The sequence below is a fragment of the Panthera leo genome, chromosome A2, assembly GCF_018350215.1.
Source record: "Panthera leo isolate Ple1 chromosome A2, P.leo_Ple1_pat1.1, whole genome shotgun sequence".
Classification (NCBI taxonomy): domain Eukaryota; kingdom Metazoa; phylum Chordata; class Mammalia; order Carnivora; family Felidae; genus Panthera; species Panthera leo.
The window spans coordinates 97,465,945-97,479,757 of record NC_056680.1 but is presented as its reverse complement, the minus strand read 5'-3'; the positions used below and the strand labels follow the sequence as shown (position 1 = coordinate 97,479,757).

At 38.6% G+C, this 13,813-nt stretch overlaps 1 protein-coding gene across 1 annotated transcript in view; it reads left to right on the top strand.

The window, feature by feature from the left end:
- Window positions 1-12,613, top strand: part of PON2 (paraoxonase 2) — a 28,129-nt gene extending 15,516 nt beyond the window's left edge. Inside the window, exons 3-9 of the mRNA XM_042918174.1 lie at window positions 376-431; window positions 5,307-5,472; window positions 6,009-6,135; window positions 7,604-7,804; window positions 10,390-10,471; window positions 11,213-11,341; window positions 11,979-12,613. Of these exons, the coding sequence (XP_042774108.1) occupies window positions 376-431; window positions 5,307-5,472; window positions 6,009-6,135; window positions 7,604-7,804; window positions 10,390-10,471; window positions 11,213-11,341; window positions 11,979-12,137 (920 nt within the window). The 3' untranslated portion in view covers window positions 12,138-12,613. The remainder of the gene's footprint in view (window positions 1-375; window positions 432-5,306; window positions 5,473-6,008; window positions 6,136-7,603; window positions 7,805-10,389; window positions 10,472-11,212; window positions 11,342-11,978) is intronic.
- The last annotated feature ends 1,200 nt before the right edge of the window (window positions 12,614-13,813 follow it).

The window sequence follows — 13,813 nt, the reverse complement described above, 5'->3', positions numbered from 1 at the left end:
ATTTGCATGGTTAAATGACTATGAGCCCTTCACTCTGAAAGTAATATTCCCCAGATGTCAATTACTTTTGTACAGACATCTGGATGTTTATCATAAGGGTGTACAGATGTCAGCTTTTTCTGTATTATATCTGGAAGTGTGGTGATTACTTGACTTTGATTTGAGTAAACATAAAATATCTAACATTTAAAGTTAGAGGTTCACTGCAGGAAGGGATTTCGATGGATGTGTATTAAAGAGAGTGCTTCCTCAGAAAAAATTGGAACTATTCCTAAAAATTCAGGCACTGGTAAAGTAAAGAAAGTCCCTATTGTGCTGTATCTAACAAATAATGGAATTTGAACATAACGTTTATCTGTTTTCTTGGACTTCCAGAGGCTGGCGCAGATGATATTGACATACTTCCCAATGGTCTGGCTTTCTTTAGTGTGGTGAGTATCTCCTTCTTTCCCCAGTCTCAGTGGAGAATGTCCAAGAGAGTTTGACGAGGCCTACAGGACAGGAACTTGTTTTTTTAATTCCTCACTTTCAAAACTATGTTTTGAACAAAAAAGACCATGTAAACGAGGTTTGGGAAAATGTCTTCAAGCCTATCTAAATGTAGAGATAAACAAGTCTTTGCCAGTTGATGAACTGCTCTTTACGTGCCTACTGCATTGCACTAAAATATTCCAATGCAATCTGTGTTTCAGAAGTTTGTTATTAAAAAGGATATTTTGGGCATTATTATGGATATTCCATACTACATTATGTTCTTTTAAATATAGCACCCATCAGGGCGCCTGGGTGGCTCAGTCAGTTAAGCATCTGACTTCAGCTGAGGTCATGATATCACAGTCTGTGAGTTCCAGCCCCACGTCGGGCTCTGTGCTGACAGCTCAGCGCCTGGAGCTGCTTTGGATTCTGTGTCTCCCTCTCTCTCTGTGTCCCTCCCCTGCTCATGCTCTGTCTGTCTCTCTCTCAAAAATAAATAAACATTAAAAATAAATAAATAAAATAAATGAATAAAGCATCTATCTTTTTTTCCATTAGATCCTCCATTTTAAGCTTATACTCTTGCTGTTATTGTTTATTTTCAAACACTATACCAACTTTCCCAGACGAAGGCTTTTTTTCTTTTTCTAGTTTCTTTCTTTTTCCCACTGAATAGCCTGTCATAAGTGGAAAATAATCAACTGAGTTTATTTATAACCTTCACTTTTGCCTTCATTACTAGAAGATGAAAAATAGTCACGTTTCTTGGTATACAGTAGAAAGTCTTTAAAATTGACTGTGTTCTGACCTTCACCAGTAGCCTCTAACTGGAAAACTTTGTAAGTGGGAGATGAGGAAGTTCTGATCACCCTTCTTCCCTGGCTTGGGTGCCAGTGACTGTCTGTGGCATTTTTGTGGGTTTGGTTTTTCTTGAGAAAGATGTATCAGATTAAAAACAATTTTTTTTAATGTTTGTCTATTTTTGAGAGAGAGAGAAAGAGAGAGAGACAGAGTTCAAGCAGAGGAGGGGCAGAGAGAGAGGGAGACACAGAATCCCAAGTAGGCTCCAGTCTCTGAACTGTCAGCACAGAGCCCGACGTGGGGCTTGAACCCACAAAGTGCGAGATCATGACCTGAGCTGAAGTCAGATGCTTAACCGACTGAGCCACCCAGGTGCCCCAAGACGTATCAGAATTTGAAGGCAGCCTGTAATGATTCTGTTCCCTCTCAGCATCCTTCGTTTTCAGGCTCTGAGACTCTGATGTGGAAACCATAGAGGGACTTTTGAAGAGTCACAGCACTAATAAAACAGTTGTGAGAGGTATGGGAAAGCTGAGAGAACTTGGCTTAGAGGAGAATGAGGGTTAGAACACTCTTCAGGTTCCTGATAGTTTTTAGGTGAAAGACTGAACAGTTGGTTGTTACCACTGAGGGGAAAAAAGAAACATTGTAGGCTTTGGCAGACACACTAATATTTATATGAAATTTAAAAAATACAGTTTCAAAAGACAAGTTTTATTTAATTACCTACACAGAATGAGTAAAATGATATTTCTAGTAGGTCTCTGGGTTGTTTGTTTGGAAGCACATGCTTGCACATATGTCTATAGGCTTAGGAGAAAACACTGGGATTCCTCATCAAAATTATTCATAACTACAGGCGCAAAAATCCTGAGGAAAGTAGAAAGCACTGAGGTGTATGTGTGCGTGTGTGTGTGTGTATGTGTTTCTTTTTGGTTTTTGTTTTTTTTGTGTTTGTTGTTGGTGTTGGTTTTTTGTTTTTTGTTTTTTGTTTTGCAAAGGACGTGTTCTCAGAGATTTGTGTAATCCAGAACTCACCTGTTTCAAGATCTCAGCCCCCATAGGAATAAATCTGAATTAGGAGGAGTGAGGTCTCCAAGCACATAAATCTATAGCCATTTTCACTAAGGGGCTTAGAATAGTCATAAGGATCTTGTAGGCATGTCAACAGAATTTCTTCAGCTTTTTTGTCCTTCCTTGGTGATATGACTGTCTTTTCTTTTTTTCAAATTTAGAAATAATCCCACTTTACTGCTGTTTTTTAAATTACTCAGCATTGTCTCTACTATTTCCCAGAATGCACTTCTTTCTAAATGAGTAACGAGTAATGTGTACCTCATGGCAGCTGTTTGTTCTTCCTCCAAGCATGTTAGCCCATGTAACCCATCCTCTTCCACACTTTGCACAGCTGTGGGTTTGAGGGTTACCTCCAGCCCCACATCACCCTTACGGAAGAATTGTATGACACAGAATAGAATACAAAAAAGATTTAAATGACAATGTGAATGCACTTAACACTATTGAACTCTACACTTAAAATGGTGAAGGTGATCAATTTTGGTACGTATATTTTGCTGCAAGTAAAAATAAGTAAAACTTTTAAAAAGAGGAAAAAAACAGATTTATATGATGGGCAATATTAAAATAATCATGAATAGTTATCACCATCCCTGCTTTCTGTGCATTGAAATCATACTCTTGTTTATGGGACAGTGCTCCAAAATAGAAGTGGCACTCCCATGTAGCAATAGTACAATTCCAGTTTTCTGCTTGCTGAGCCTGCCAGCCTTGAAGTTAGAGCATTTTGATAGATTTTTTTTTTTTAATTGGGGAGAATTCCTGTTATGTTCAATTTTGTACACAAAGTGAGACTTAATTTTTGTACACTCTTTTAAACTTGCATAAAATATGACTGAAAAGATTTGAAAGAGAAAAGACCTAGGTCATTTCAGTGGGTCCCCAGAAAACACTGAATAAAAATGCAACAGTTCATTACTGCTTGAAGGATCCCAGAAAACTAGACATAGAAGATAATTTCTCTGAAACCTACAGCAAACATCATTCTCAGTGGTGTAACATTACCACTGGTGCTACCTTCCCATAAATGTTTAAAAAAGGGACACAGCACCTCCAAATACCGTGACCATCAGTAATCTACTAGAGCTCTTTTTATTATTTTTTTTAATTTGAAACAATTTTTTTTAAGTTTATTTGCTTATCTGGAAAGAGAGCATACGTAAGTGAGGTAGAACCAGACAGAGAGAATCCCAAGCAGGTTCTGTGCTGTCAGCACAGAGCCCATGGGGCTTGAACTCACAAACTGTGAGATCATGACCTGAGCTGAAATCAAGAGCAGATGCTTTAACTGACTGAGCCACCCAGGCACCCCTCTACTAGAATTCTTAATAACCCAATAAAACAAGAAAAAAATAGGAAGTAGAAAAAAAAGTCAAAACTGCCATAATTTTCAGACATTGTCATTACCTGCTTTTTAAACAATCCAAGAGATTCAACTAACAGACTGTTTGACCTAAGGGGAGAGAGAGTTCAATGAAATGGTTGGATCAGACTATTCAGAATGAACATGTAAAATTCCTCGCCTTCTCATGCACTAGGGAAAAACAAATAGAAAATGCAATAGTCATAAAAATAAAAATAATGTTCCATTCAGAATAGCAACTTAATTTCCAAATTTTATACAGGAAAATAAATGAGCTATATATATATACATATATATATATATATATATATATATAGTCATGTATATATGTATGTTATAAACAAAGCTATAGAGATTAAAAAGTGGTATATTGGTACAGGAAAAGGCATGAGTCCCCAGACAGATCAATATATAAACAGGGGTCTAGTACATGATAAAGGCGATAGTTGCAATCAGTGGGAAAAGGACAAACTACCTGCCAGGCACTGCTCCAGGCCCTGGGATCTAGCAGCAAACAAAGGAGGCAAAGTCCTGGCTCATGTTCCAATGGGGAGAGAATGAATATGTGTCAGATGTAGTAGTACTTTTACAAGAAATAAAGGAAGGTGGGGCAGTGGAGAGGGACAGCCTTGCTGAGGGTGTGGTCAGGCTGCCATTTATGTACGTGTGAAAATGTATCTATGTCAAATGGCAATAAGTGACCTTTGACAACAGAGATAAAGAATCTAGGAGCCTTAGGTATCTAGGGGGGTGGGGGGTAGCGTTCCTAGGCAGAGGGAGCAATGGATATAAAGGCCCTGAGGTGAGAATGTGCCTGGTTTGTTCAAAGACCATCAGGGAAGCCAGTGTGGCCAATAGGAGATGGGAGCAGAGACCTAGAGTGTTTGCGGTAGAGGAAGGTGTAGGAGGGTGAGCAGGGCAGATCATACAGGGTCTTTAGTAAATCATAAGAACGTCCACTTTTTAATCTGAGTGAGATGGAGTTTTGGTCAGAGGCATGACATCCTCGGCATAATTTGGATGCTGATGGGAGACCAGTCTTCCATAGGGAAAAGCCAGAAAAAAGCAGAAAGGGCAGTTGTGAGACTGTTGCCACAATTGCGGTGGTGGTTTGGGCCAAAGCAGTCACGGAAAAGGTCAGGAGGAATGTTCACATCTTTACGAAGGGATATATTTTCAAGGTAAAGTCAACAGGATTTCCTGACAGATTGGATCTGGGGTGTGAGACAAGGAGGGGAGTCTTGACTGCAGCCATTCACCAACACTTCAGTCCATATGTAAACTTTCACTTCTCCCATCCTCAACTCTGCCTGGTATCTTCCGGGCCACCAACTTCGTGGTTATCCACGTAAGAGACTATACCCCTGGTCTTGTGCCTCAACTCAGAAAAATCATTTCTTGTTCGTCTTGCAGCTCACCAGCCCCCAATTCCTATTTTTCCTATTGTCTCCTCTCTGCTTTCTTGCCATTTGTAGCTTTAATACCACCACCTTTAATCAAAGGATCTATTTATCTTTTATTTATACTGCCCATTTTAGCCCATAAACACACTTAAGCCTCTATATTTAACTTTTTCCTCTGTTTTGAAAAGGGTTTAAAATGTCCAGGACTCCACAGCTTTTCCCCAGATAAGCCTGGAGGGATACTAATGATGGATCTAAAAGAAGAAAACCCGAGGGCACTGGAATTAAGAATCAGCCGTGGGTTCAATTTGGCTTCGTTTAATCCACATGGTATCAGCACTTTCATAGACCGCGGTAAGAGCTGATGAGCTACCCACATTAAGAAACTTATCATGGTTTGCAAATGACTGTGGAACATAGATTTGGATCATTTCTATAGTAAGAGAAGAACAATTAACTCATGAATTATTTCTGTATTCTTCATACAAATAAGTTGATCATTTGCCTCTCCAGCTAGCAGCAACTTAGGCTACATTTGAAATTTCTAACAGTTAACACCTGAGAGAATGTTTAGATTTCATAACCTTTTTCACAGACCTATGATTATTGCATTAAAAGAGAGCTATATTTCTGAATTCAACTATAAACAGATTATTCATGAATTCTGTATATGGAGTGGGAAACACTCTTTCTTAAAGGTCAGGGGACCAACGATCAGAAATAACACCAGCCAGACAGTGATGGGAAAGAAGGGGAAGAAGAATGATGTTAGGTCGTCTAACAGTTTATACATTCAACCTTTCCTCGCCTGTGGTATTTAAATGTCAGTGTCTGCCCAGAGGTCCTATGGTTATGTCTTGTAAATTAACTCTGTTCTTTCAATTCTTTAGATGACACAGTTTATCTCTTTGTTGTAAACCACCCAGAATTTAAGAATACAGTGGAAATTTTTAAATTTGAAGAAGAAGAAAATTCTCTTTTGCACCTAAAAACTATCAAACATGAACTTCTTCCAAGGTACTCAGTCCCTTTGTTCATTCTCCGATTTATCTCTGGCATTTCCGTATATTCCCCACGATGGTCCTTCTCAGCCTTGAGAAGAGATAAAATACATGTACATATACGCATACATAAATATGTGCGTGTGTAGCTTCCTTGTAGAGCAGGGAAAGTCATTGGCGCTCATAATAATCAGTGCTCTGTGAGGATTCCCTTGAGAAATGATAAAACACTGGATTACAGGGGAGATGCTCTTCAGGGCCATCTTGGGAGTAGAAGACAAACCTCACTGTTTTTCCTCCTGTCACCTTCCATTTCAGATGACTCATCATCCAAATACTAATAGTTGTCCTGCCAAGGAGGAGTGGCCTGGTTTAAATGAAGTCTGTGTGCTTTGTATGGGACTGATACAATGTGCTTTCACAGGGGTAGTGCTAGCTGTGGGCTAATGGCTCCACAGAACTGGAGGGGTACAAACTGGAAGTGCATCGCTCCTACTTCCCGAAGATACAGCCAGTTGATAATGTGGCCAAAAGAGAATCATGTGTATCATCCCAGCTCAGCTTGCCTTAGCCTACTGCTTCTTTTAAGTCTGAACTTGATGCATATTTTTAATTTCTCGATCCCTGTCTAGGACTTATGCATGGAACTTCCTATCATTCTTCCAAAAATGCACCTCATGATAAGTAGGAGCATAAATACTGTCCAGGCAGCCTCTGTATCACGGTACTGTTTCAGAAAGAGGGGACTCACCTTCCCTGTAGCTCTGTTTTCCATTTAACAAAGAAGAAAGAGGCTCCTTCAGAAATTTTTGCATAGGGTAATTGGAATTTAAATTTAATAACACCCTTGCCTAACTAGTTTTAAAAATGTAATTGTTTTTTGCGTATAAATCTCTCACCTGAAGCATTTTACTATGGCAGTTTCATCATCCGCCTCTCTGCAAGTGTTTATCGAGTGCTCACTAGTCTCGGCAGGTCAGCTTTGTGACTCAGGTAGAAATTGAACAGTCGGCCTTTACTTTGACTAATCACTAGGCAGAGCAATACAGGAAAATCTAGCAACTGAGTAAATGGAAGCTAGGTAAATGTTATTGATGGCCTAACCAGCTCACCAGCCAATGAGGTTCTACCCAGCTCTGTACCATAGACAGCAGTGTCCTTTCATACTGTTGTTAAACCCTACATTTCTTGCTGTCAAAAAACATACCCTGTTGGCACCAAGTTCTCTTTTCTAATAGTCCTGCCATAATTGCTAAATGACCTGTCTTCAGATTACCTGTTATCATACAAAACTGTTCTCTGAAAAAATGATATAGTAGATTGCATGTGACTGCAGCCATTTGATTTTAGCTGAGCTTTTCCTGGGAAGGCTCGTACCAAAAAGTTTGAAGCACATATTGTGTACACCTTCTAGAGACTTAATCTTTAGTATGGAGACCAACTGGCTTGTTATTTTCTCTCACACATTATTTTTTCTCTTTCAGTGTGAATGATATCATAGCTGTTGGACCGGCACATTTCTATGCCACCAATGACCACTATTTCTCTGATCCTTTCTTAAAGTATTTGGAAACATACTTGAACTTACACTGGGCAAATGTTGTTTACTACAGTCCAGATGAAGTTAAAGTGGTAGCGGAAGGGTTTGACGCAGCAAATGGGATCAATATTTCACCTGATAAAAAGTATGATTCTTTATTAGAGTATCTTCATTTCTCCTTAGTCATGGTGCTGGGCCAAATTCTTCACTTTGCTTTTGTTTTTTCCCTAGTGTAAAAAGCTTTCTTGATATTATTTCGGTGTATGGTATTTGTATGTATATTATATACATATATATGTGTGTGTGTGTGTGTGTGTGTGTGTATTATGTATTTACATACAATATCTAAATTTTGGTATATATCATTGTAGAACTTAATTTTATAAATGCAAATTTTTTATGAAGTGGGACCATATTTACATAAACATATTAAAATATGAGGTATGTGTTTCCTTTAAATAAATATGTCTTTGTTTTATTGGCTGTATATTATTCCATTATAGGCATGATCCTAAACTAATTAAACCAATTATCTGTTAATGGATATGCAGGAGGCTTTTTCTCTGTTGTTTTTTTTTTAAATAAAAAGTACTCTGTATTTCTCATTTACCACTGAAGCTTCTCCAGCTATTTTTTAAGTATTTATTTTATAGCTTATTTATTTATTTTGAGAGAGAGAATAAGCATGAGTGGGGGCGGGGCAGAGAGAGGGAGAGAGAGAGAGAATCCCAAGCAGGCTGCACTTTGTCAGCATTCCTCCAGATATTTTTAAGGAACAGCCCCCTAAGTGAGCATTACAGCAAGATCCACCTTCAGGTTTGGGGATGATACAGAGAGACCTGGGTTCAAATGCCAGCTGGGCACTGGCTAAATGTAGTGCTATGAACCCTTCCTCTTTCCACATTTGTACAAGTGTTTCTATAGAATAAACCCCTCAGAATAGAACCACTTACTCAAGGAGTGATCCCTTTAAATGTTACCTTGTATAGATTTTGCCAAATCGCCCCCCCCCCCCCACCGAGTTATCTCACTGTTTCTATGTGTCCAACCATCACATACAGAAAGGATATTAAGTTTTATTAACTTTCCCATTTACTCCCTGAGCACACTGAACAATTTACTACAAATATAACAGGAAAGAAATTTGGCATTCCTTGGCAACTAAAATGTCATTTTTCATGACACAATTTCTGCTTTTGATTACAGAAAATGAATGTGGAATCATTGTAACTCTCCTGTGAAATCTGTTGTTCTCCCCAACTCTTATCTTTCCATTATGAGAATCAGACTTTCCAGCACCCAAGCTACAAACAATACTAATAAAAGAGGATTCAGCTCTAACTCCTTCTCTTTCACCTTCCTATCCACTGGGGCTTCTGCCCTCATTCGAGTCCCCTTTTCTTTCCCTCTGACACCTGCCTGGTTTAGGTTCTCAGTCTCTCTGGCTAGCGTATTAGACTTCCTTCCAACTTGTTTTCAGTCTACTTCCATTTTTTGCATTGTTGTTAGTTTTGTTGTTCTGTATTCCGTTAGCTTTTGAGGCCCTCCAAGAGAGGGGGCTCTGTGTGCTTCCTCTTTGACTTCTCCTGCTGAGCACTGCCAGGTGCAGATCAAATGCACAGTACTTGTTGAATGGAACTGACCATTTGTTATTATGCCACTTTGTTATTCTAAATATTCAGAGGGACCCAATTGCTTATCAAATCAAGGCAAGCTAAAGGGTTAGACTTTCTTTAATAGGCGAGCTTCAACTTCGCTTTTCAACTGTTTTCATACTTTCCCTGCTTTAGACAAAGAACTCATTATTTTGCAAATATGCCTCTCTCCTTCTTGCCCCTGTGCCTTTGCTCACGTGTTTTCTGCCTAGAAGGTGCTTTGTCCTCATTTCCTCAAATCCCGTCTCTCCTTCCATATCCACTGCAGATGCGTTTCCTTTGTGAAGCCTCCTATGTTCTCAAGAGTTAGATATTTCTTCAGTCTCTAGACCTGAAATATTTTTCACGGTACCGATCATGTTGTATTATTTGTTTAATGTGTACAAACCAGTCTGATCATCCCCACATGCTATGAACTTTTTAGGAAGAGTCTGCCTCTTCTTTATGTCTGTCACAATACTGAGTTCATGGCTTTACACAAGATAATTGCTCAATAGAACAGTTGCCATGGAACAGTCAATTCAATGAGTAAAATTACCGTAAAGGAGTCCATTAATTCACCGTCCTTAGATGTAGACGGATTCTTCTGAATAGATACTTATCTCTCACTCTTAAAATTCTCAATATGCTAATAAATATTTTATCAAATGTGAATGACTATTAATAAATAATAAAGTGTGTCCTGCTTTGTATATTTCTACATGAAAATGACACCTAGAAATATCAAATTATATTGTGGAATGTAAAAACTTTTTTTCTGGAAGTCAAACATTTGTTTTGTTGTCCTTTCGGCAGCAAATATCACAGATTTTATATTCAAGATAATGTCCTGTATTATTTTTCCCCTTACAAACCTTTCGAAAAATAATTTAAGCAATTCCGGGATTGTTTGTAGCAACAATGAATTGATTTTGAAAGTGTACTTTTTAAATAAAAATTGACCTTTATCAAGTAGTCCCTGAGGGCCCATCATTGATTAACTTCTTGGCAGGTTATTAAGACTTATTCTTCCATACTGTGTTAACGAAGCTTTATACTGGCACAGAACTCTAACTAGTGTGTCCTTTCTGTGAAGGTACATCTACGTTGCTGATATACTGGCTCATGAAATTCATGTTTTGGAAAAACACCCTAATATGAACTTAACTCAATTGAAGGTAAAATACTTATTTTACATATAATAAGTAGACCTTAATCTATTACACTTTGTAATTACATAGTTATACTATATTGCCACAATGCTTCACTTAGAAGAGACTATGATGCCAGTGTTGCCATTCTGGGTTTTTAAATATTTCCTGCCTAAACTAGGCAAGTCTCCTGTCCCCAGCAATCACAAGGACTGAGTGATTACACGCAGCAGAGGGTTGGGAGTGATATTTGCATCAGATTTAGAGCCCATTCCGTGCAGTACTGGTAGTACCCAATGAATTCCAATAAGAATTTTCACAATTGAAAAGACTAATAGACAGATTCCACAATGAAGATTTATGCACATTGTCAGCTCTTTCAATAATAAATGAAGGTAGAAATTGGGTTCCACACCATTATTATTTTCTTCCTGCTTGACAACACATATTTTAGATTGATTAAGAATTTCCTATTTTGCTTTGAATGAGTTCCTAGAGCTAACTGATCATTGTGCATCTTTTAAGGGAAAAGGAGTCCATTTTTTAGAGAGATGGATTATCGCCCTAACTTTCTTAATTTCAGGGAAGATGAAAAGTGACTCTAAGCCAGTTTATTAAATTTATTTTAGGCAATATTGGTGCTAAAAGGGTGGAAGCAGGGAGCTGTGTATAATTTTCCCACGTGTAAAGAGGCGAGAAAGGTTAGCCCTAAATTATTTAATCAAGTTTCTCATGTCATTTAGATATTGACGTTTTTTCATTTGGAAGGTACTCAAGTTGGATACACTAGTGGATAATTTATCTATTGATCCTTCCTCGGGGGACATCTTCGTAGGCTGTCATCCTAATGGCCAGAAGCTCTTCGTTTATGACCCAAACAATCCTCCGTCATCAGAGGTTTCTCATATTTTTTAAACCTTAATTTTTCAACTTTAATGACTCAAGTCCTTTTGAACTAATAATACAGTAAGCTGTCACAGGGATGGTCTGTTTAGCCCTTTTAAACCAATAATTCAGTAAACTTATGCAGTGATTTTCTAAGTGCTGTAAGCCAATAATTGGCAGAATTTCACTTATTCAAATACTTTCAGAAAGATAATCTTTTGATGTACTAAATTACGGTGGAAACTAGTCAAAAGGCATTTTCTATAAAGACATGTGCCCTCCTTGTGTGGTATACTGGCAATTTCAAATACCTAGCTTATTGTCAGCTCACCCCATGACATGACTTCTGTTCCTGCTAAAGTAGTGCGAAAGTACTCACATTGGTGTGGAAATATTTCCATTAATGCTCAATTACTATAATAACAGTAAATCCTGTGTTGGCATGCGCAACTAAATGGTTTAAGAAAGTACTTTCTTTGAAGGTTTAAAAAAAAGTACTTTCACTTAAACATTAAAAAGATTGGTAACTGCTGTTTTCAACAGCATGTCCTCTTAATCATTGTGTCATTGTGGAAGACAGGGATTATTGGTGATTGAGTGACATGGGTGTATGGCGGTTCTGTATTCATCTTTTGTATCCCCTGAATAGGTTCTCCGCATCCAGAATATTCTATCTGAGAAGCCTACCGTGACCACTGTTTATGCCAACAACGGATCTGTTCTCCAGGGAAGTTCCGTGGCCTCAGTATATGATCGAAAGTTGCTCATAGGCACTTTATACCACAGAGCCCTATACTGCGAACTCTAAATTGTACTTTTGGGATACAAGTGTGCTAACTTCTTTTAACAATTAAGTTCCTATGAATTGCTAATTCTGTGGGGATTTAACCATGAAAAGTGGACCCAGAAATGTATGACACGTATAGTTAATTTTATTTTAGCAAGGAAAGCCCCCTTCAGTTCTGATAGCACTTTTAAAATAAAAGGAAAAGGGACAGTGTTGAAAACTGCTGAGTAAAGGAGAGAGAACACAGCTGCTTCCAGTCAACTGGATACACTGAACAAAATAAGCCTCATCTCTCTGCCTGCCAACTGCCAGAGCATGCGTTCCACTGAAAACAGGGTAGACTGCATTTCCTTAAAATGTGAGTGACCTCAGCTCCAACAGTGTGACCACTGTGACTGTTCAGAACTACTGATAGATAACATTAGGATGTTTTCTACTTACATCTTTGTATACTATTAACAAGTTGGGAGTTAGATTAAAGGCTAACTGAAATCCAAGTTTTGCCTGTTGTTTAATTCTCAAGGCATGTCTGCAGGAGGAGAATGGGAAAGTGGCCGCTTCCTTATGGGGTTTCCTTGGGATCGGCAGGCATGGCAACGTTAATTTCTTTCATTGAAAGCTGAATGTAAATGAGCTCCTTCTTTGAATAAAATGGAACAAAGAATTAACTAAATATTGCAGCTGGAATTCTCAATGAGTATGGAGTATTTCATCAACTCTCTTCTTTAATGGGAGCACACCTGCCTACAAAGGAGAAATGAGAGGTTGGAGCTGGCAGGTCATGGCACCTCCCCATTTGAACACCACTGTGAACTTCACTGGGAGAGATGAAGTCAGCCGTCCAGGGCCAGCCACACGGTCAGTCCTAGAAATGCTAGGGACAGGACCGAGGGTGTCTGCCTCCCAGAGGAAAGTTCTTTCCACTCAGTAAATGTCCGGTTAAAATCATCTTAAGCCCTGGAGAGAGACTTGCATGTGTTTCTACCCACTGTACCCTACCAAGGCACTTTGCCTCTCATACTTTTTTCCCATTGTCAGCATCATTATCATCAAACTATTTGGCAGTTACTCAAATTTGGCAGAAAATACACCAACAATTGTATGTGCATTATCTCATTGAGTCCTGATTACAGTCCTGAGGGAGTAGGTATTGTTATTACATAACTATTAACATTTCACAGGTGTTCAAGGTCATACACCTAGTGAGGGGTGGCTCCCCATCTATTTCTGATGCCAGAGGCTGTACTACAGGAAGAAATAGAAATGTTACCCACTACAGGAAGCTACTGCCATGGAACTAATGGGGATCTCCTTATTTACTCATTTACCTATTGTACAGTTTCTTCTGTTTTTTTTTTTTTTTTTTTTTTTTTTTTTTTAGGTATCAATTTGAGTTATACTTCTTAATGAATCTTTTAATGACTTTTATTTTTTTTAAGTTTATTTATGTATTTTGAGAGAGCAAGAGAGCAACCACAAACTGGGGAGGGGCAGAGAGAAGGAGAGACAGAATCCCAAGCAGGCTCTGGGCCTTCAGTGCAGAGCCCGAGGTAGGGCTCGAACTCACAAACTGTGAGATCATGATTCAAGCTGATATCAAGAGTCAGATGCTTAACCAACTGAGTCACCCAGGTGCCCCTTAATGACTTAAATGTAAACTGCAAAACTATTCTTAACCTTGGCCTCTGTCTACTTGA